At 36.8% G+C, this 24,319-nt stretch overlaps 1 protein-coding gene across 3 annotated transcripts in view; it reads left to right on the top strand.

Annotated features, from left to right (window-relative positions):
• Positions 1 to 6,579: 6,579 nt before the first annotated feature.
• The window catches only part of MAP9 (microtubule associated protein 9), a 37,601-nt gene continuing 19,861 nt past the window's right edge, over positions 6,580 to 24,319 (top strand). The window contains exons 1-9 of one of the 3 annotated variants that reach the window (XM_036081439.2): positions 6,580 to 6,735; positions 7,817 to 7,977; positions 8,750 to 8,834; positions 9,948 to 10,268; positions 16,221 to 16,450; positions 19,344 to 19,437; positions 20,984 to 21,222; positions 22,867 to 22,937; positions 23,954 to 24,122. In XM_036081439.2, coding sequence (XP_035937332.2) covers positions 7,903 to 7,977; positions 8,750 to 8,834; positions 9,948 to 10,268; positions 16,221 to 16,450; positions 19,344 to 19,437; positions 20,984 to 21,222; positions 22,867 to 22,937; positions 23,954 to 24,122 — 1,284 coding nt within the window. In that variant the 5' untranslated portion in view covers positions 6,580 to 6,735; positions 7,817 to 7,902. Of the gene's footprint in view, positions 6,766 to 7,816; positions 7,978 to 8,749; positions 8,835 to 9,600; positions 9,697 to 9,947; positions 10,269 to 16,220; positions 16,451 to 19,343; positions 19,438 to 20,983; positions 21,223 to 22,866; positions 22,938 to 23,953; positions 24,123 to 24,319 lie in introns of those variants that run through there. The other 2 variants (XM_078069342.1, XM_078069343.1) reach the window with 2 other exon arrangements.

Genomic DNA, 24,319 nt, shown 5'->3' with positions numbered 1-24,319 from the left:
TCCTACATTTTGATTCAAAAACTCTTTTGAATCATATGGTACCTAAAAAAATCACAGCGTTTGGTTGAAGACAAGTCTACAACACCAAGTCTACAACCAATGGTGGAACCCATCTTCTAGAAAGACGTCAACATAAGCTCAGACTGTTAGCAGTTTTCAGATCTTAAAAAGGAATCACTCCTGGGGTACCTGGGTGGCTCAGTCGTTAAGCGTCTGCCTTCGGCTCAGGTCATGATCCCAGGGTCCTGGAATCGAACCCCGCATCAGGCTCCCTGCTCCGCAGGGAGCCTGCTTCTCCCTCTCCCACTCCCCCTGCTTGTGTTCCCTCTCTTGCTGTGTCTCTCTCTGTCAAATAAATAAAATCTTAAAAAAAAAAAAAAAAAAAAAAAAAAAAAAAAAAAAAGGAATCACTCCTTTGCATAGGTTAAACCACGTCTAGGTTATTCTGCTTATCTTTAGACACAACTCCTGAAGGACAGAATCAAATTATATTGTCCAGAAAAGAACAATCAGGATGATAATGGGTTTTTGAAACTACAGAAAATAGCAGTAAAGGGAAATGGTAAATAGGGGGAGGGAGTATGCTAAATCGTTCCAAAATGAAAGTTTTGTCATGTGAAAGAAGGATTAGCTTTATTCTCTGAAATTCTGCAGACTAGAACTAGAATCAATGTATATAAAGTAGGGTAGCACATTTTGATTAAGTATGAAGAATAAAATTGTGATAATTAAAGCTGTCTAACAATGGAAAACATGCATCGGATGTGGGTGTATTCCCTCTATGTCATTGGGAGTATTCCAACAGGTGTTTTCCCTTAATATTGTCAAAGGCATTCATATACCAAGAATTGTGTTATTATTTCTATGGCATTCTAGGATTCTAATTTATTCTTGCGGGGTGGGCACAGTTTCATTTAGACAGTAGAACTCTCTAAGTGAGACATAATGTTCTTGAACTGCTTTGTCTAAAAGAAAAGAATCTAAAACATATGCAAATATAAACTTTAAAACTGATATTCATAAACCAGATGTAAAATCATGTCTCATTACTTCGTTGTCTCACTCCATCTAAAACAGTGAGATTTCCTTTTTAAAAAGGTGAGTCCAAACTTCGAAAAGATTTAGATTTTGCAATATCAGCCCTCTCAAAAAAAGAAAGGAAAGGAAAGAAGAAGAAGGAGAAGAAAAACAAAGTCTGTACTATCTGTAACTTTTTAGACTTCACTTTACCAACCCCTGACACATAACACTTCAAAAATGTAAAACAAAACCAACGTAATAAAAACAGGAAAAAAAAATAGATTCACTGGCAGCTAATAGGGAAAATTTATCTTATCTAACAGACATAGTATTGGCTGTTTTAAAGGGAAAATTTTGTGGGCTTTAATTATAGAAGGAAAGGAGACATTATAAGATATAATGTAGAAAAAAAAAGAAGTCTGCATCGGATTTTTATAGAGTACATTCTTCATTTTTTTCTCCATAATAGAAAAAAAATCAGTTGGCTATGGGTTGCATGGACATGCTGTTTAAAACGGAAGGTTGACATCTGGATCCAAGTCAAGGAATAAAAGCATCACCTTATATATTTATTCAGGAATCACAAAAGTTCATTTTAAGGTTAAGAAACTTGTATAATAGAATGTTTTTATGAAAGTTTATTCTGAGTTTGGCTACACTATATGTATATAAAATACCTAAAATTGAATCCTTGATTGGGCAAATGTAGAGTCTTTGAAGTTACATAAACTATTTAGTAATGCCTTAGCATTCATCATTGCCTGTTTTAAACATGAAGAGCTTTAATTTATGTTATTTTTAGTTCCCATGACATATCGGATCTCCTTAAGAGCACTATGTTAAATAGTGCCTTCCTAATGCTAGGAATAATAGTTATGGAATTAAGAAATGTGAAATATTTTATTTTTACCCCCAGAAGAATATTTTCCTGTTACATTTTAAAATAATTCTTTCTTTCTTTAACCATTAATGTTTCCTTTTAAAAATTGAAGAAAATATTTTATATTAATGTTTTACTTGATATGTAGTATTTTATTTGGTGCCAATATATGAAGTTTTTTAAAAAGAGACAGTCAACTCTGGAGTTACACAGAATAAAACGAGAAAAAAATTTTAGCAAACAAAATTGCATCTTATAAGGGAGCAATAAGGCATCTAACTCATGAATAAATTTAGGTGAACACTATTCTTATGTTCTTATATTCTCATGCGTATATTGTGAAAACCTTTCTGGAAGGTATTTTGGCAATAAATATAAAGCCAACTAATGTACATATACTTTGACCCAGTGATTCCACCTCTAGGATTTTATTCCAAATAAATAAATATGCCACAACATTTATTTCAAAGCTGCTCATAAAAATTGGAAACAATCTAAAGAGCCATCAGTAGTAATCTTAGAATATCCATAATTGTATAGCCATAAAGTAACGCGCCATTCAAATTTTAATTAACATGAAAGATACTCAAGTGAAAAGACCAGGTTATAGAAGAATAGGTGTGACCTGGACATTTTTATGTGAATAGAAAAAATAATATGGAAAAGATGCTTACTATTAACATGGCTGAGTTCAGGAGAGTAGAGAATAGCTTGGGGTATGAGCAGGTATGTGAGTCTTCTAAAAATATTTATTAAAAAATTTTTCTTGTCACATTAAACTAAATTCCTAACATTCTAATATAAGGAAAAAGTTGATCATTCAAAAAGCTTTATGAAATTATTTTAAAAGTAGTTCATTTTTTAATGTAATTTTTAATCACTCTAAGCATAATAAAATATCCCCAAAATACTGATAATGTTCCTGTTATCTAAAGCCTTTGCTGCCATCTTTTGGAAGTAGGTTACTAATGCAGCCGTGGATTTCTTTCACCTTCTGGAAAAGCCTTCCCAAATTAGAAAAACAAGGAAAAATTACATTCTCACAGGAGTGCGACGCTAAAACAAAATTAGATTTTCTCCATAGTGTTGAAGAATTTGTTTTATTCACATTACCTACAGCTGGATTCTGGCCTCTCTTTCTTGAAAATCCTCAAAGGGGTTTTCCTTTACAAAGAAACTCCAACTGAGCAATGCCTGGACTTTCCTCAACTCTGCGTTTTAATTCCACAAAAACTCATAAAATTTTTGTGCAAAACCAGTAATAGTTTGTCTTTTCTATCCCCAGACTGGACTCGTCTTAAGGGGAAGGTGCACAAAGCAGGAAGGGGCTGAGCAATTCCAAAAAGGTAGGTGAAAGAGGGAGTTACACTTGGAAGAAATGACATGTAAAACTATTTTACGCAGTGTGGGCTAATCAATCAGGAAAGAAAGAACACACTAGCTCAACTTCCTAAATAAGAATAATGTCACTGTGTATATGAAAACATTATTAAAATTGAAGATTTCTTAAAACTTCAGGAACATCATAAAGTCAATATAACAAATGAGTCTTGTCTGACATTTCATAGACGAAAATAACTACCTGATTATCAAGTTGAATAATGTTTTTTCAAACCTACCTGAGTCTCAAGATGTTACATTAGACATGCTGGTATAATAGACTAACAATGGCGGGTTTCCTTCACTCATCAGAAGCTGATAAACACTTTTAATCAGTGTAGTTGGTTATCACTGGCTTCCTCAAGATTCTGACACTTCCCTTCCAGAAGTTCTCACCCCGCAAGTTGGCACCGGTATTGAGAAACACACTTGCATCTTGGGTGCTTACTCTTATTCTCTTCTCACATGAGCATTCAGTGTTTAATGTATATATAATCTTTATCAGTTGACATCTATGAGGATTTGCTTTTTGTAGTGCACTTCTCAAAATGCTAGACAGGTGCTTTATTTATTCACCCAGGGCTGGCTGTGAGTACAAGATCCTTTGTCTCTCTCGAACTTGTGCTGCCAATCACAGGACAATAAATAATTTGCCTGCTGAGGGGAGGGCAGGGAACTTTTGAAGAAGAGTCACTCCTCAGTTTCTTCTTGATTGGAAATAGATCTTCTCCCTCCCCTTGTGACCCAAAAGGCATCACACTATCACTTTGTTCAAATGCTTAAATCTTCAATGAGATAGACTCCATATTCATAGACGATTTCCTCTGCTTAAAATATACTTCTGATCCCTCCTATTTCCTAAACTCATTAATCAACTCACACTCAGTTTCTCTCTGAAAACTTTGTAGTGCCTCCAGGAAGAATTCTTTGCTCTCTCTTGAGACCTCTCTTTGTACTTCACAGAGAAATTAGCACAAAGTATAATCACCATGTGCTTACCCAACCTTCCAGCTGTCTCTGGTCTATAAGATCCCTAGGCAGAGACCTACTCTGGTTTACATTTGAACTCCCCAAATCTGACCTAGAATGTTATTGATGTGGGTGTACTGAATGAATGAATGAATGAGCGAAGACAAGGTTGAAAAATGAAAAGGGCATAAACTCAAAAAATATTTGCTAAGCAAATATGTCTGAGATCAAGTATATATTTGAAAAAATAAAATAAAGAGAAAATGTTACATAAGCTACTGAAATTTTGTGTGTTGTAGTGTTTTTATTTTTTTAATTGAATATATGTGGCCTTTTGGAATGTTTCAAGAATTATTTTTCAGTTTAAAATGCTATTTATTTATTCATGAGTTCATGCAACAATTATGCATTTATTGCAAACTATGTGTTAGATAAAATCATAGTATTAATTCAGGTATTATATAATGTTATTATTAACATATTATACTGAAGCTACCTAAAAATATTGATAATGTGCATAATATTCTACTGTTTAAGGTAACAGTAGAAAAATACTGTGCTTTAGGTTTTGTGTAGAAATCAAGTTGAGTTCAGGTTAACTTCCTTTGTTTACTGTAGCTTTGTAAGGCATAGCTTGATATCGTTTATTAATTATTTTGTACCAAGTTGAAAATAAAAATCTAGTGGGTTCTATGGAAAAGATAGGATCTTAAAGCCTTTTTCATTAATACTTTTTGTGAATTTTATTTTCTTAAATCATACCTAAATGAAAACTACATATTAGCCAGGTGGATAAAAAATGAACAGAGTTTTTTGAATGAATATAAATATTCAACATGAACAAATTAGGACTCCGCATAATAGGATGCTGGGGATTCTGTCCTCTCACTGTGGGTACAGTTACCATGATGGAATCATACTTGTTTATTAAGAACTTACAGGAATTAGAAAGTTAACAGTAACTGGTAGAAATGGGAAATATTTGTCTTATGCAATGACTCACTCAAAAATGTTTGAAAACATCAAAATTAGGCAAATGTTGATCAAACTGAGTTTCCAAACAAGTTGAATATGAATCGAATACAATTTTGAAAAAATTGAATTGTCAATGTTGTAAATGTTGCTAAAAGTAAAATGTTGTAAAATGTTGCAAATGTTGTTAATGTTTGTTTGGTTGTTTTGGTTGTTTTGAAAAAATTGAATTGTAAATGTTGTAAATGTTGCTAAAAGCATAATTTTTAACTAAATTTCATATTTCTTGTTATGCACATTTAGTTTTCAATATGTTAATTTATTAAATCTATATATCTCAATGGGATTTGTTTATAAATAATTGTTGAATGAGTGAAGAATTAATAAATTTTAGAGATATGGGGAAAAAATACCAGGAACAACTTTAATTACTAGTCAATGCATTCATTTGGACAATTTAGCTAGGATTAAATATCTTTTAAGTTAAAAATAGTATAAATCCATGTTATTTTGAAGTCTTTAAAGAAGTGTTTTTGTCTTTTGTTTATTTAAGGATTCCCTATGCTAATTAAGTGATGTTGATTTGGGTTACTTCAGCAGCATGTGGTCCTCCGGTCTGAGACCATTTTGTTTATTGACTGGTTTGATTTTAACCAGATTATCCACTTCGTATACAAAGGGGGAAACTTTACATTAAAGAAACACTTGGAATGGGGTTTTCAGCTGTGTCAACAAGGGATGACTTCTGTCCAGGTCCTTTGTGACTGAGTTGCATAAAAAGTGTATCTAATATTAACTGAATGTAATCCCAGGCACTCTTGGAGGTATCCCACCTGCATTATTTCATTCAGTACTCACAGCAACCCTCTAAGGTGGCTATTTATTATTATTATTTTTTTTTTTTTTCCAGAAGAGGAAACTGGAGCATCATTTGCCTGACATCACACGAGTATAGGGAAGTACCAGAATTCAATGGAGCAGTTCCTCTCCTTAGCCTGCAAATGTCACTATGTAGCTAGCTATTCTGTCCCATCTGTCAGTACGCTATTCTGTCAGTCCTCTATTCCGATTCGTAGAACTTCATAGCCTAACTCTGGCAAAACGGTAAATGTGCTTTGGCTCAAGCAGCAGGTGGAGGTAAGGACTCTCACTCCACTAGAAAGCTCAAGGCTCTTGGTTCCGGGTGGGAGCGGGAGGGTCCTGTCTCCTAGGCAACAGCTGTAGCACCGTAGACGATAATGCACCCCTTTCCCGGGACCCAAAGGGGTGATGTCATTTCCTTCGTCTGGGCGATTGCCTCAGGGACGCGTCAGGCGGAAGAGCGGTGTTGGGTACCCGGGAGACCTGGCGGCAGGGAAGTCACTTCCTTCCGGAAACGCGGTTCCCTAGCAACCGTCTCCCATCTCCGCTTTTAGTCCCTCCCCTTTGCTCAGCTCAGTGCCAGTCTCCCAGAGCCGGCAGGCCCAGGTCCGGGCGAGAGACTCCTGCCGGAGGCTAGGGGCTCAGTCCTTAAGGTAGCGGGAGCCCATCGAGGATCGGCCGGGGTGGGTACAGCACACGGGTCTTGGGGGGTCTCGGAGGAACGGGACGTGGACAGCGCTCGGTTTGCACGGGCCTGGAGAGTGCTGGGAGCGGGGGGGGGCAGGCGGCGCCGTGCTGTGCGGAGCCGGCTGGGACCCGAGGGCCACCCGGCCGGGCGGGAGCGGTCCCCGGGCGCGCGCTGCGGCGGACGGCGAGGTGGCTGAGGCCCAGGCCTCGACTCCGAGCACGAGAAAAGTTCACGGGCCCATTCGTGCAGTGATTTTAATGCTGCCTATCATGGAAGCTTCGTTTTGTTTTATCTAGCCCCATGAGCACTGTTGTGAGAGGGAAGAGCGACTGGAAAAAAAAAAACAAAAACACGTCGCTATTGCAGTTTAGCATTATTGATCTTTGTCTTTCACTAGAGCTGTACGCAAGCTTTTGTTTGTTTGTTTTGGTTGTCCTTCTAGTTGTATCTTTTATGCTGCCGATCTCTTTAGTAGTCTTTTTAAAATAAGGTATGGCTGTTTCATGGGCAATGTTATATTTCTTGAATGGAAGAGACGGGAAAAATAAGGTGTTGCATTTTAATTGGCAACATTTTATCATACTAAGCTGTTGCAGTCGTTTATTTGCTCATCCTTAAAATAATTGCAAAACTATTTTAGGATAACTTCAATTTGACTTTTCTTTTTTTGATAATAAACTCGTGAAAATTTTATATTTCTTTAGAAGAACTCTACATATTTAAGTGAATATGTAGTACAATGTTCATGAGATGCTTTTCTTAATTGTTCGCTCATTTATTTATTTATTTATTTGACAGAGAGAGAGATAGCAAGAGCGGGAACACAAACAGGGGGAGTGGGAGAGGGAGAAGCAGGCTTCCTGCCGAGCAGGGAGCCCAATGCGGGGCTCGATCCCAGGACCCTGGGATCATGACCTGAGCCGAAGGCAGACGCTTAACGACTGAGCCACCCAGGCGCCCTCGCTCTTTTTTTTTTAGCACTAAAGGGTAGTAATAGACATTCTCAAGTTTGCAAAAAATTCTGATTTGTTTTTTGTATATTTCAGACACCATCAGAGTTTGAATTATTCCTATTATTTATTAGCTGTTTTATAAAGGTAAAGAGTAAAAAACAAAAAAAAAAAAAAACACTATGTCTGATGAAGTTTTTAGCACAACTTTGGCTTATACAAAGAGTCCAAAAGTCACCAAAAGGACTACTTTCCAGGTAAAGTATTTCAAAACATTTTTTTTATTTTGAGTGATTTTAAAAGTAAACACTGTATTAGCAATGTTGGACTTGAAATGATTCTAGAAAGGGCCCTGTATCATGCAGGAGTATATCTTACATTCCTGTGGAGGTTTTGCAGTTGATCATGTTTAGGCTCCAGTATTACCAACTCTTCTGTGTGGCTTTCAGACTACTTAACTAGCTTCACTACTAAGTTATTACTAAGTTAAAAGTTTAACTTAACTTTTAAAAGTTAAGTTATATAGCAACTTCAAATTTGCATATATTTTTTTTTCTGTTACAATAACATTTCAGTTTTCTCTATCCAGTCACCACCATTTGAACTCAGCCTCTAAGTTTGCAGTATTAATTATATTTATTACTGCAATGTGCTAAAACAAAAGATCTTAAAAAGTACCAGTTTCTTCCGAAATGCCAGTTTGTAATAAATCCTGTCTAAATTGAGTCCTGTCTTGTTTATTATTCTCCCGCCCTGATTACACCCTGTAATTTATTTATTTGATATTGCCTGTCTCTTCCAATTGAACTGTAAGCTCCATAAGGAGGAGGAACTTGTCTGTGATGTTACACATTGTGTCTGAGGGCTTGGGTGCATGGCATAAGGTGGGCTTTCATTGAATAGTCGTTATATGAATGAAACCTGAGTTTGAAAGCAGTTATTAATCAAAAATTGTTTGTTTAAAGAATTAATTCTAAATTTGAGAACTCTATGTTTGGGTGGAAATTGATTTTAATTATCTCGTTTCAGGATGAGCTAATAAAAGCAATTACAGCTCGCTCAGCCAGGCAAAGGAGTTCCGAATACTCAGATGACTTTGACAGTGATGACGTTGGTATGTGTGAATATGGAAAAGTAAACCACTTTTCCTCTTTTTGCTTCCTTAGTTGTGTTTAGCTCATCCCTTCAAAAACAATCACGTTAAAACAATAGCTGTATATACACTGGTTTTAAATTTCCAACTTTTTAATGAGTAAAAAGCCACTTGTAATCTTCAAGAAGAAGTTGTATGATTGTCTTTGTTTCTGAACGGTGTATACTGAAAATATAAATTAACCGATAGCAGGTTTGAAATAAAAGGCTGCCTGTCTGTTGTAAACCGTGTTGGACCCACCAGTGTCAGCCCTGTGAGACTCTACAGCGAATTAAAAACTAGAGCCCAGAGAACTAGACTTTGGTGCATGTCAGAATCACTTTTGTAATGCTTTTTGTAAATCAGATGTTTTTGGCTGTAATAGGGGCTCAGTTTTAAAAACCTAGTATATCAGTGCTGGTATGACTTAATTTGGTCTCTTTTGATTATGTAAAAATATTAACATTTTAGGTTTCAGGTGTAAGCACACAGAATTCTAAACTTGAAATTCAGTGCTTTGTATGTTAGTATTCAGTGAATGATTTTGAATGTTCTCTGAAAATAATCAGAACAGTAGTTGTAGCATTGCTATATAGTTAAGTTGGCATTCTTTAATATTCTTCTCACAGTAAAACATAATACTCTAGTATGGATGAAATTGTGGTACCAAAATTTTTATGGAAAATAATATAATTAGCTAATAACTAGTAAAATTCTTCTACTTACCATTGTTTTTGATTTTATATAGTGAAGTCGTTTGCAAATAAAAGCGCTACAGTCCAAAACCTAATTTAAATATCCTATGCCATTGTTATTTTGAGGAACCTTTGAATGACTTCTCAGGGTAAGCGGAGGGTTTGACACACAATTCACATTCAATAAGTAAGTTTTGAATAAATTAATGAAATTGAAATTTTTATTTCATAAATAGCAATAAAAACTGCCTAAGTTAACTGTGTTTTAGAGCTGCAGATACTTGCATCCTTTCATGGTTGTAAATTCATTTCTAGTCTTTAGGGTAATCTTTTTGATTACTGTAACCTTCACAACTTCAAAAGAGATTATTGAAAACATTTTTTCTCTTCCATTTTTCAGTTTCCTTAGGTGATTTTTCTGACACCTCAGTAGATGAAAATTCAGAGAAGAAAAAAATGAATGATTTCCATTTATCAGATGATGAAGAAAAGAATTCTCCAAAACTGTCTTTTTTGAAAACCAAGAAATCAAACAGTGACATAATGAAAGATGAGCCAGTATTCTCCACCAAAAATGATGAGGAAATGGCACCTGATGGTTGTGGAGACATGGTTGGAACTCCCTTATCTGAATCTCAAAATAAAGACCAGGAAATTGAAAAAGACAAAATTAAAATGAAACCTAAACCCAGAATTCTTCCAGTCAAAAGCACATCTTCAGGTAATTCACGTTACTATAATTGCATTTCTTGAAAACTTATTTATTATTTTTAAATTTTTTTAAGATTTTAGTTATTTATTTGAGAGAGGGAGAGAGAATGAGAGAGAGAGCACAAGTGGTGGGAGGGACAGAGGCAGAAGGAGAAGCAGACACCCCCCCCCCCCGAGCAAGGAGCCCAATGTGGGATTCAATCCCAGGGTCCTGGGTTCATGACCGGAGCCGAAGGCAGACGCTTAACCCACTGAGCCACCCAGGTGCCCCTTGAAAACTTATTTTAAGATAATCAAAAAATATCTTTATATGGTAGCTAGTAAATATTTAAGAAATAGACTTAACTTTTTAGTTTTAAAGTTATAAATGAAAATAATGGAACCATAGAGAAAACTCGTAATTCTGAGGTCCAGTTACATGTCAGTCTTGCATCTATGCTGGTGCCTGATAGAGGGCCAGAATACCTTGTCATCCACAGCTATGGCTCCCGAAGCTTCTGGGTCCAGGCTTGCGAGGCCTTGGGGCTTCAGTTTTGGTTTTAGGGATGAGACTGCAATGCAGTCCTTTCTGATCCATCTTACACTCCAGAAATCAGTTACAGCAGGAAGGAACTAGTCCTTCAAACAATCATTTCCATGTCATCATTTACCAGAAAATTTTTTTTGACATTTGAGTATGTGAAGGGAGAGAGTTTTGTTTTTTGACATTTGAATATGTGAAGGGAGAGAGTTTTGTTGTTGGTGTTGTTATTTAAGCCTCCAACTTTCCTTCAGAAAAGAGAATCTCCATTTAGTTTCTCTGTTCCCTGGGAAAGTCCACTAAAACTCAGTTTTCTGAAGGGGAGTTCCTGATGTGATTGGGCATACAGTAGTTTCTCCCCAATTCTATTGAGCTGTAGGCACAATGGAGCAAAGATGGAGTGAAGCAGGAACCAGCCTCTCTGAGGTCCCCTGAGCCACCACACAGAAACAGGGGCATAGAAGTTTAAGGGTTTGGTGCCTTCTAGTCATTTTTTCCTGTCTTGTAGAAAAAATATTAGTTGATACTACCTTCATAAAAATTTCTTTTCTTTATATCATCATTAAATACTCTACTGGTAAATATTCATACTTCACATATTAGATATCACTGGTAACATCAGACAGAACTTTATTTCAGACATATATTAGGGAACCACTCCTTCCCCCACAATCTCACTAACTTTCAAATATAAACAGAGCAGGGACTATTAGGAGAAAAGCCACCATATGTTAATTATACGTGACCTTGGTGAATAGGGTAGGCCTTATTGTCCTTGTGAGGAGGAGGATAAAACCTGCTCTTCTTGTTCTACAGAATTGTTTTGAGAATCTATTGAAGTGTATCTCAGAAACTATACAATTCTACCAAAAATATAAGCACAAGGCATAATGAAACAGAATTAAATTGCTGAAATGTACCTTCCCAGTGTACTAAATAGTACCAAAAATAGAGAGAAAGGGAACATAATGGAACTTGGTGAATAATCTAGTAGTTCACCATTTCCCAAAGTACCTTCTACAGTTTGTGCATTGGTATTATTGGAAAAACACAGAACTATAGAAATTTTAAAGTAATTTCTTTGTGAGAGAACTTCTTGGAGACATTAATAAAGAAATATTAACAGGGAATTTTTAAGAAGGGTAGAACACACAGTGTTTCCTAGTCCTAGTGACTTTAGAAATCTATTTTTGTGGATTATATTTATCCTATTTGTCTTGATTCTGAAAAGCTTTTCATTAGGTAAATAAGAAAATGTAAGCATACAGAACCTAAAAGTTGGTCTGATATAGGTAGAAGTATATAATTAGAACTTTATGGTAGATAATCATCAATAATCCACCTATTTAATACCTTTTTTTAAAAAAACCTGTGACAAATTAAAATGAATAGAGAAATGCTGTCTCTAAACCACAAGATGGCACCAGGATTCTAAATACTATACACAAATGTGCAATGCTTATTTTTAAAATCATTAGCCATTTGCAATTTACTATACGTTATATAAAAATAATTACCAAAAACAGGTAATCATTTACACTTAATTATAAAAGAAAGTATTTTGAAAATGTATAGATGTATTTTTTCTTTCTGAAAACTTGACAATACTTCTGGGAGTGGAATTTTGGTATAAAATATATTAAAGTCATTATTCCTAGGCTCTTCAGATTGAAGAAAAAAAATTGAGATTAGTGGTTAGTGCCTGGCATATACAATTCAATAAGTATTTTAATGTATAAATGAATAAGTGAGTGATTCATTCATGAAAGAAAGAGTGTGGTTCACAAGCTAAGTTTTATCCTTTTCTAAATTTTTAGACTTTTTCTTACAAAGTTTGGAACTTAATGTTTTTAATATGGTAACACATTGCAGAGTAGCAATTAATGCTTTATAAAAATATTGGAACCTGAAAGTTTCCTTTGTTCTTGCTTGTCTTTTGTTAAAAGTGCAATAACTAGACTCTTTCACTTTATTGAGTAACTGTCACATGGGGAGTGATTGCAGAAAGTAATTTTTACAGGGTATGTTGCTTTTATTTTAACATTAAAATGACTAAAGTCATGAACTTTGGAGCCAGGGTGCTCTTGCTTTAATCCCACAAACTAGAGTTTATGACCATGGGCACACAACCTCTTTGTTCCTCATTTTATTTGTCTGTAAGGTGGGCATAATAGTTGAACCTGCACTAGTGGTTTGAGGCAATTAAATGAGTTTATATATTTGAAGTGTTTAGAACAATCTGGCGTAAATTAAGCACTTTTCTAAATGCTATTATTATTTCGCATTTGTTCATAAGCAGATCATTTTATTTTTCCGTACATATTTATTATGAATACAGTCTCTTTCACTATGTTACAAGCACTGTGATGATAACTAAGAATATGACATTAAAAAGGCATGGTACCAAAAAAAAAAAAAAGACATAATACCAATCCTCCAAGACTGTCTTAATCCATTTGGGCCACTGTATCAAAGTACCATAGACTAGATGGGTTTTTAAACAGCAGAAACCTATTTCTCACAGTTCTAGAAGCTAGAAGTCTGAGATCATAGTGCCAGCATAGTCAGGTGAGAGCCCTCTTCCAGGTCTCGGACTTCACATTGTATCTTTACGTGGTGGAAGGGGCAAGGGAGCTCTCTGGAGGCTCTTTTATAATCCCCTTCTTGAAGGTTCCACCCTCATGACCTGATCACCTCCTTCCCGCCTGATACCATCGCCTTTGTGGTTAGGATTTCAGCCTAAGAATTGGGAGATACACAAACATTCAGACCATAGCAAAGACTTTGCCATTTAATGTGAAGGTATATAAAAGGTGTGGTAAGAACACAGGAAAGTAGGCAACTAAATTTACCTGAGGGCATCAGGGAAGGCTTTCGGGAGGAAATGGCAATAATAGTTGTAACTGACAAATAATGGTACCCCTAGTTAGGAGTCTTGGTTGTAAATGACTCAACTCAAACTTCAGTGGAAAGAAGAATTTATCACCTTATTGAGCACGGATGTGAGAAGACCTCTCTTTAGGTGTGATTAAGTTTGGAAACAGTACTTTCATGTCATTTGGATTCTCTACTTTTGTCTTCCCTCCCTGATTCCCAGACCTCACTGTCTCCTCCCACCCCTGTCACTGGCCCAGTTACTCCATCCCTTGGTCCTATATTTTTGGTTTCCTATATTTTGGACCTATATTGGTCTGTTTGTCTCAGACATCCCTTCACTTGGCAGGAGTAGTCCCCAAATGATATCCTTCCAGCTTCATGACCTTAAAGGCATATCCTCCAACTCTAAATAGAAAAATACTGACCTGACCTCCTGCTGTGGACAGGGGAGAAGTTTCTGTGATAAGCTGGGAGGCTGGTATGCATTGGGGGCCCACCCTTCTCATTGAGGTATGGAGGAAATCTTTGTTCACCCACTAGAATTATAAAGATGGAGAAGAGGAGAAACTACCCGGAAGAAAACAGGAGTGATAAACCAAAAAACAAAACAAAAAACAAAAGAACACAAAGAAAAGAAAGAAAAAGAAAAGTTTACCACAGTTATTAATGTTCACTGAGCACTTACGATGAGTCAGGTACTGTGCTATGCACTTTATTTTCTCACCCAGGTCCCACAGGTGCCTTAGGAATTCTTAACTCATTTTACCAAATGGGAAAATGAGCCTGTGGAGGGTTATATGGTTGTGTAAGGTTACAATGTTAGTAAGTGTCAGAGCCAAGATTCAGATATGAAATACCTGAAATAGGCACACTCATACAGACGGAAAGTAGAATGGTGGTTTCCGGGGGCTGTGGGGAGAGGAAGAGGGGAGCTGCTCTTCAATAGATGTAAAGTTTCACTTACCGCAAGGTGAATATATTCCAGAGATCGGCTGTACAACACCGATCCTTTAGTTAACAATACTGTATTGTGCACTTAAGATTTGTTAAGCGGGTAGATCTGTGGTTAAGTGTTCTTACCACAATTAACAAAAACTGACTCAACACCTTCTTTCAGGCATTATACAATATTCTGCTTACACTGAGGCTCAAATGGCATGCAAGCATTTGTCAGGAGAAGAGGCAGGAAGCAGACATTCTAGGCGGAGGGATCGGCTTGGGTAAAAGTATGGTACCAAGAGGGATTGCGGCGCAGCCGCGAGACAGCAGGGAGCCCGGCACTTCCAGAACACGGATTCCAAAGGGGGTGTGCCAGCAGACGAGGCCCGCCAGCAGCCAGCGAGAAGACCGTTAAGACCTCGTATCTTGTTCACAGGCACTTAAGCTCTTATTCCGTAGGATTGGACGCTGGGGAGCCATTGAGGCATTTTGTGGAGAGGAGCCTTGTGATCTGATTTTCATTTTACAAATACCTCTGAGGCAGGAATCTAGGAAAGAGCGGATGAGGAGCTGACGGTGGGGATGCAGAAAGTGGGATAAATGAGAGATGTAGCAAGAAGAATCAGTAGGGTATCCTGACGCGTTGGATACGGGGGGAACAGAGGGAGGAATCCAGGATGGCTTGAACATTTGGCCAGAGTTTAGACCACAACTAAAATTGCCAATGAAGCATTTATAGCAGTGCCAGCTCGGTATGATGATGGAATCTTCTAGTAGCATTCATAAGCCCATGTGTAGATAAAGAGGAGGAAGGTGGTGATTATTTCAGTTTTGAAGTTTTGTCGGAAGAAAACACTGGTAAACAATGGAGAAATGAATATGCATAACAGGTAAAATTTAGGCAAAAAGTTTAAGTAGAAAACTTTCTTGTGTTTTGAGGCCTGGAAGTATACCAGCATTAGATTGTTGTTTTAAACTTGGAAGTAATGGAAATAGTAACTGAGAAATTTTAATAACTCCAGGGAAGTTTTATGGACTCAGAGAACTGCAGCTCATAAATGGAGTTCTTCATTCCTCCGTCCTGGGAGAGCGAGCACTTCTGTCCCCAGTACTCACATCATCCTCATACTTGGAACAGAACTTACCCTTCTCTTGGACTTTCTTTTGTTTAGAACCACCTCCTCTCCCATCCTGTAAAATCCTTGGACAGGGCCATTGTCACTGTCTTGATTAGGAAGTCCAGTAGTGTGAGTAATGTGTACGGGGCCTGGCAGCCCTCACTGCAGGTTTATGGATGAGCCCCCCTCCTGTTATAGAGGCAGAAACTGGGGCACAGCTGGTGTTCTGTTTTCTGTTTTTTACTTTTTCTCGAATGCTATGAGAGTTCATAAAATCGAAGAGTTAACTTGTAACAAGTGTCACAAGGAACAAGTATACTGGTTCCTTCCAGCATGGCAGCTACTTTTAAAAAAGAAAATTGGATTACGGACTATTGCTTATTTGTGCTTACAGGAGCCCTGTGTAGAGAAGGACTTCCCGGGACAGAGCCACGGTGCATAGGCACGGGAGGGAAGCCACGGGCATTGTTTTGTACGCCCACGTTAAAATGGTTTGTTTTTTCAACAGAAAGCAGCAGGGGCCTTGAAGCAAACAACCCCTTTAAGCCTTCACCTCGGCCCCGGAGCATGTTGAAGAAACACAGCCCTGGGGACGTGAAAGATGGGCTAGGAGAAGATAAGACAACTGTCCTCCATGAACAAGTGGAGGCACACTCTGCACCGCTCCCCCTTCCAAAGCTAAGTGACAGTCAGCTAGAAGCTGAGAAAAAGTCATTCTCCGGAACCCTCGATCCAGAGGTTAGCATTACTGCTGAACCGCTGAACTGTGCTCTTCAACTGAGGTCTTTGCGCCTGATTATGGAAAAGAGAGTATTTGTGTACATGTGTGTGCGCGCACGCATGTGTGTGTGTTGTACATGTTTTCTTCAGCAATTGATAGGGAAATAATCTAAAGAGGTTTTTGTTTTTTTTTAAGATTTTATTTATTTATTTGACAGAGAGAGAGAGAGAGCACAAACAGGGGGAGAGGCAGAGGGAGAAGCAGGCTTCCCGCTGAGCAGGGAGCCCTATGCAGGGCTCCCTCCCAGGACCCTGGGATCACGACCTGAGCAAAGGCAGACCCTTAACAGACTGAGCCACCCAGGTGCCCCTGAAGAGTTTTTTTTAATATACAATATTCCATTGAGTCTAAAACTTCACCAACTCTAAGATATGGCAAAGATGTAGCATTATTTTATGTACTGCTAAGAAAGAAGAAAACTCTGCCAATTAATCTATAATACACCAGTATTATAAAATGCATCATCTGATTTCAGAGAAAGTAAAATGTGAAAAAAAAATATTGCCCTTTTGGATCGATGCAATACTGTCTATCTTTCATCATAAGAATTTATAGTCTTATTCACATATCTTTGAGTTATATAATCTATGGCTAAGGACAATATAGCCAGTGTCATTTTATTCACTTGGTTTTATTCACTCAACAAAGGTATGGTGAATGATCATGACACTGTCCTGTATTTTGGGGGATCTGCCAGAATGGGAGTAAATGTGACTCTTCAGGATTTCATCATAGAGTTTACTATGTATTGTTATTAGGGGGGAATGCTTGGCCCCCTCTCTTAAACCGACTGAACCACTCAGGCACCCTAGGTGTGGGTTTTTAAAAAATATTTATTCCTTTTGGATTTCATTGAGCCTTCAGGATCTATAAACTGGATTTCATTGAGCTTTCAGGATCTATAAACTGATAATTTCTATGAAAATGGGAATTTTTAAGATATTTTTCCTGCCCTAGTTTTCTTTTCTCTCCTTTTAGGACTGAAATCTTTGATATGTCTCATCTGATCTCTAAAATTCTGTTCATGTTTCTTCAGTCTTTATTCCCTTTGTTTTTCAGATTGAATAATTTGTATTGCTCTGTCATCAAGTTCACTGCCCTGTTCTGCCATCCCCGATCTGCTGTTGTCTATCCAGCAAATTTCTTATTTCAATATTGTAGTTTCCAACTCTATAATGTCCATTGGGTTTTTTGGTTTTTGTTTGTATTTTTCATATCTTTAAGATCCCATCTGTGTCAGCTTCCATGCGTGCATTTCCTTTAAGTGCTTAAACATATTTATAATACCTACTTTAAAGTCCTTGTTTACTAATTGCAACATCTGGGTCATCTCTAGGTTGGCTCCTGAGGACTGTTTTTGGGTTTTGGGTTTTTTTTTTTTTAATGAGTATGTGCCACCATTTTCCATTTCTTCACCATTTAGTAACTTTTTGATTGAATACAGGATATTATGAACGATATGTTATAGAGATTCTCGATTCTGTTATGTTCCTCTGAATATGTGTTTTAGTATACAGATATTGTGGCTGGACTCAAATTCCCAATTCTGTCTCCCTTGCCATGGGTATCAACAGAAATCTCTGCTTAGTTCTTCCAGTTTCTAATTGCTGTGATTTCACAGGATCTTTTCTCTTTTTTTTTTTTATTTTTTTTATTTTTATTTTTTTTTATTTATTTGAGAGAGAGAATGAGATAGAGAGAGAGCATGAGAAGGGGGGAGGGTCAGAGGGAGAAGCAGACTCCCTGCCGAGCAGGGAGCCCGATGTGGGACTCGATCCCGGGACTCCAGGATCACGACCTGAGCCAAAGGCAGTCGCTTAACCAACTGAGCCACCCAGGCGCCCCTCACAGGATCTTTTCTGATGTCTTTTCTATGCCATGCATAGATGAGCAAAGGGTTTTGGGTGAGTTTAATATGCAAATTTGGGGGTTCATGCCCACTACAGCTCTTTCTCAAACTTACTGGCTGATCTTCTCGTCCTAAACTCTATCTGCTGCTCCTTAAGCTAGTCCAGTAAGGCTGTAACCTTGTACCACTTGAACTGCACAGATGGGTGAATGCACTCAGGCAGAAAGCTACTAATTTGCCACTCTCCTCTGCAAAGCTTTGTCTCTCAAGGTAGTGTCCTGTGTTTCAGCTCTTTTGCCATCTTCTGAGATGGTTTCTATTTATTGCTTTTGACAAATAATTGTCTTTGTACTATAAAATATTGTGGAAATGAAAAATAGAATTTATTATTTATACAACAAAGCCAAACTTCTTACATTATGATACCATCAACTTTAGGCTAGATTACTATTCTCTAAAGAGATGTTTAGTTCAGGCACACAAATATAATTATTTCATTTCAGATATAATTTTCAGAATTTTAAGGAAAACTCAAGTGCATGAAATCTGTACATTTTCTAGCTAAATATTTGGTAGTAGCTGTCTACTTGGTTTTATAAATTGCTTTCATTTGGACGAATAGTAATATTTGACACCAAGGGTTTTTGCCTACCGTCTCCTTTGTGCTTTCTTAGAAATAAGAATTAGAGAAAAAGATATCAAATCTTTGTCTCAAATATTTATGAGATTTGATTTGAGAGCAAGAGTTTTGAAAATCACTGAAAACAAATGTCGGTTCAAAACTAGAATAGCTCTTTAGTGACCCCTTTTATTCAAGACCCCAGGGTTTGAACGTAAAGCATGTTAGCCTCCATAGGCTTAATGCTTTTGGTGTTTCAGCAGCAAACTCCTAATTACGATGATTTCAGAGTTATAAAATTGTCTTAATAATGCTGTTGCCCTACCACAAATCTTAAGAACTAAACCTACATAGTAAATCCTTTTTTTTTTTTTTAAAACAGGATCCATGTCTGACAAGTTTATCGTCATCATCCCTTAAAGAAAGTCTTGGAGATTCCTTTTCACCAGGATCTGGGGGGAAAGCATCCGTAAAAGGTGGTTATATCAAAATATTACAGCTTAGTTTATGTGTGAACTCTATATTACTTAGAATCCTATCTGTAAAAGAAAGAATACATAGTTATAGGAATGACAGGTTTGTATTTGCCTCAGTTTTAATCCCAACTGTGCTATTTACTAACCATGTGATTTTAGATGCAGAACTAGACACAGTTCCAAGAGCAAAGTAACAAATCTCTCTGGCCCTGTATACTGATCTTTAAAATGGGGATCATAAGAGCAACCTACCCCACACAGTGGCTGTGAGAACTAAATGAGTTAACGATACATGTAAAGCACTGAGAACAGTACCACAGTAAGCACGCAGTAAGTGTGAGGGGTGAGTTGTCAATGTATTTCTTTCCTTAGTCCTAGGACTTATAGCTTAATGAGATCTATAGACTGATAATTTAGAGCTAAAACGCATCGCTGTTTCTAGGACTGAGATGTGTAACATTTATTAACTGCTTACTGTGTAGTATAATATTTGTCATTTTACAGATGAGAAAAACTGAAATGCAAAGATATTGGGAAACATACCCAAAGTCAGTGACAGAGCCATAATTTGAATCTTCGGCTCCACAGTCCTTGTTCTTTTTACTGAACGCATTGATTAGCAGCTCTAAAGAATCCATTACTGATACTTGGGAGTCATGAGTGCTCTCCAAATGAAAATGTCTAACTCTAATTAGAAAATTATTTTAAATCCCGCTTACTTCAAAACAAGTTTCAAAAATGGCTGTAATGAAAGCAGCAGAATTAAGACTTTGACAATAAAGATCCAAGGTTGGCCAGTAGGTGGCTCCTAGTAGTAACTGAAAGTTGGTGATGACTGATTTCTTTCTATCGAACATTCCAAAGTTGGGTAGACAGAATAATGGAAGCAGGTCTGTGATAGCAAAACTGAATCTTCTCATGCCAGAGCCTGAGACTGTCCCTTGGAGCACGAAAGGGAAGAGCAATAGGCGCACCTTTAATGCCTGTTACTAAAGGCAGGCCTCAGAGGCAACACTGCATCTCAGCAGGAATAAAACTGTCTAGAGGATGGCTTTATCCTGTGTGATGACTCTTCTGAAATTGCATGAATTCTGGGCTCTCCTGCACCTCTACAGCTTTACAACTGCGCCGCTTGTACCTATGGTAACAGAGATGTGTGCCTTCTGCTTACACAGCCTCTTGCTCCAGCTGAGAAACACAGGCTTTGAAGAGAATAGATAGTGCCGTCCTACTTACCTGGTTTATCGTCAGCAGGAGCTTTTGGTGTGTCTTTGGTTTAGGGTAGTTATTCCATTCTCTTTACTAATATGATGGTTTTTTCTAAGTATTAGGTATGTCAAATGTTTTAGTAGATTGAGTTTTTCTCTTTCGTAGATCACTTTGGAGAAAAGTTTATTCAAGTTGAATATAATAGCTCTCCTTGTATTTTATTCTGCAAGACAAAGAGATTATAAACAATCCTCATTTAGTAGAAAGCAAATGAATCTGTTACCCACCGTATTAGTTCAGAAGAGAGTTTTAGTTTTGTGACTCTGTCTCAAAATAGATCAGAATGAAGAACTCCCTGAAAACCACATGAAATCAAATGAAAATGAAGAGAATTCATTTTTGATAGACTTTGTTACTACTCCAACTGAGAAATCCCAGGAAAGTCAAGTGATTACTGATGACCTTGAAGAAGAAAAGGAGAAAGCTGAACTGATTATGAATGACTTAACAGTTGATCCACCACTATTGAAATCTCAGAGTATCTTAATATCTACTGACACAACTGAATCTTCAAAGGTATTTATATGAAATTATACCTTTTATACTACAGCTTTAAACTCAAAATAGACCTTTTAAATATTTTATCTGCCACATTATGTACTTTTGAATCGTCTGTGGAAAACTCATCTTTTGATAATAGTATATTATTAGGTAGACAATAGAATCAGTAGAGTTTTACTTCGGGGAAGGTTTACAGTGAATATAAGTCAGTATTTCTTTAAAAATTATCAAAGGTATATGATCATAATATACTCTTAAATATCTCAGAAATACAAACTGTTAAGTGGGTAAGTTTCTATAGGTCTTCATGTTAAAAAATGCAGCTATCTGGAACAATTTCTGAGGCTTTGAATTAGTGAAAGTTACTCCTTTAGATATCATTTTTAAACATTTTACAAATTTTAAGGAAAATCTTTAAGAAATGTTTATCAGCATCTTGCTTGTTTAAATGGATGGACAAGATTATTACCAGAAACTTTATTATTATTATTATTATTATAATAACCTTGAGAACCACATTTTCAGTGTGTAGGATTACTTGTCACCTAGCTATAATGTACCAGAATACTATATTTTTAAGATTTATGGTATAGCATTTTTAGTTTTTATTTCTCTTGAATTTAGTCTTTATTCCTTATAGCTATAATTAGCTGGTAACTATGTATACTTACTATTGAGGAAGATAACAGTGCTAGTTGAAAACCTGTGGTTGAATAGGACTTGTATAATACAGAATATCAGTGCTTTGTGTTAAAATTTATGGGGAAGGTTCATTAAACCATGTTCCAGATATATTGTTCCTAACCACTTTCTTTAGGAAAAGTCACTCATGCCAAGTTAGTGATGTGCTTACATCTGTGGTCTCACTTCAATGCTAGCACCTGTCTGACTGTGTAAAGTAAAGAGGTTACTCCATAAAAAGAAAAAGGGTATTCTGGAACTTATAGACATGATCCTAGAAATGTCTAATAGAGGCATTCTAAGTAACAACAGCCAATTTCTGGAACAAGTAAGATCGTAACATTTCTTTTGATTGAATCCTTGGCTTTATCCATACTCCCTCCTGTGGGATCTTCCTCAAGTCTGATTCACATCACTCCCCTGCTAAAGTCTCTTGGTTGGATTGTCGTCCGGAGAATAAAATGCAAACTCCTTCCCGCATCCTCAGGACCTCACGCGATTCTTCTCTGACCATATTCATCCACTCTCGCTGCCATTCACTGTGCTTCAGCATCATACACCTTTTTCTGTTTCTCAAAATCATCAAGCTCTTTCCCTTCTCAGGCTCTTAACATTCACTGCTTCTTTCTTTCCTCCCACAGACCTTCCTTCATGTGGCCCCTTTCTTCCCATCATTTGTCTTAGCGCTGCTGTCAAGACCTCGGGGAGGCCTTTCCTGGTCACTGTCATTAACATAACCCCTCACCCTAGTGACTGTCACTGGACCCTAGTTTATCTCCGTCGTGACTCACTTTCGATTTTGTGTTTCATGTCCGTCAACACTGTCTAAAATGTAGTATCCTTATGAGTTTCCAGAGGCTGCTGTACTTGACACATAGTAGATGCTTTAAGAACATTGATTCCCTGGCAGTTTGGCCTCTAAGCCTAACTGTGATAATTATGGTGAGTAATCCATCTATGGTATTTTCTCTTTAATAGAAAACCACTGAAGACAGAAATATGAAGAATAAAAAGTCAACAAATAATAGAGCATCCAGTGCATCTGGCAGGTAATAAAGCTATCATTATCCGAGTGTATGTTCCAATAAAGCTAGTTTTAATTTAACTTCTGTAAAGTGAATTTCATTTGGTATTATCTGACTTTCTTTAAATTCCCATCTCATGAATTGAATGAAGTAGTTACTTCATGATAAAACTCCTCAGTTGATCATATTCCTTTATGAAAAGGAGTTGATTAGAGGTTCTCTATACTCTACATGGTTCCTGGGATAGAGTTGCTTTCCTGTTTTTCCTCAGACAGCACATACACAGTAATAGAGCTGAAGTCCAGCATTATATTTCTCTATTAACTACCTTTGTCTCACACATGGAAACTGTACTTAAAACCTTGAGGTTCTATGGACTAAGTTGGCTTATTGAAATGATAAGACTCTATATTGCTTCATTCACACTGAGGATAATGAATGCCTAACTCATAAATGCTACTCAAAACCTTCTCAGTCTTTTAAATTACCATAAATCAAATAAAACAAGAGTCAGCAAATTTTAACTGTAAATTGCCAGTTAGTACATGTATTAGACTTTGTAGGCCGTACAGTCACTGTTGTAACTACTCAGTTCTGCTGGTGTAGCCGGGAAGCAGCTGTGGTGCAGAAACTTACGAAATAAACTGTACAAAACCAGATCACGGGCCATATTTTCCTGCCAACCCCTGAAATAGAGGATGTTATTCTAACTTTATATTTGGAGTTGTTTTTTGTAACAAAATGAGACAAGAGACTTAAAATCTGCTTTATTAATATTATTTTTTCCATGTAACTTGAGATGTAGTCCATTTTTCTTAAAAATGTTCTAATTATAAATATCTTGAAAGAGCAATCAGTTTGAAGCTCTTAGTAGACTAAGAAAAAACTATCATTTTCCTTTTTTATCATCACTTTCAAAGTACTTATAATTTATTAATTTACAATATGATTTAAAATATAGTAATTGCAAATTCTGATGAATTTTTCTTCTACCAAGTGCAACTGTAATATTTTATGTTGATTTATTTCGATCTTTTCAGGTTAATGACCTCTGAATTTTTAAAGAAATCTAGCTCTATAAGGAGACCTCCATCAACAACTACCTCTTCTCACTATTTAGGGACTTTGAAAGTCTTGGACCAAAAGCCTTCACAGAAACAGAATGTAGAGCCTGAAAGAGCAGACAGCATAAGGGCAGTTGTTTACCAGGTAAAAAGGAAAACATTTAACAAAAAATGAAGAACTGATCACGTAATAAGGTTACCTGTTTATCAAGGAATAAAACGACCCTGTCAGAAATGGTGGCTTAATACTTAATTTATTGGGAGAGATGTTCTTTTATAATACCTCAGCAACCCAAAGGTTTTTTTTATTAAATTTTTTCCTTCCAAGCTTTGCTTAACTGA

Source organism: Halichoerus grypus, chromosome 3, assembly GCF_964656455.1.
Source record: "Halichoerus grypus chromosome 3, mHalGry1.hap1.1, whole genome shotgun sequence".
Lineage (NCBI taxonomy): Eukaryota > Metazoa > Chordata > Mammalia > Carnivora > Phocidae > Halichoerus > Halichoerus grypus.
The sequence above is the reverse complement of the archived record's forward strand: the minus strand, read 5'-3'. Positions and strand labels throughout refer to the sequence as shown.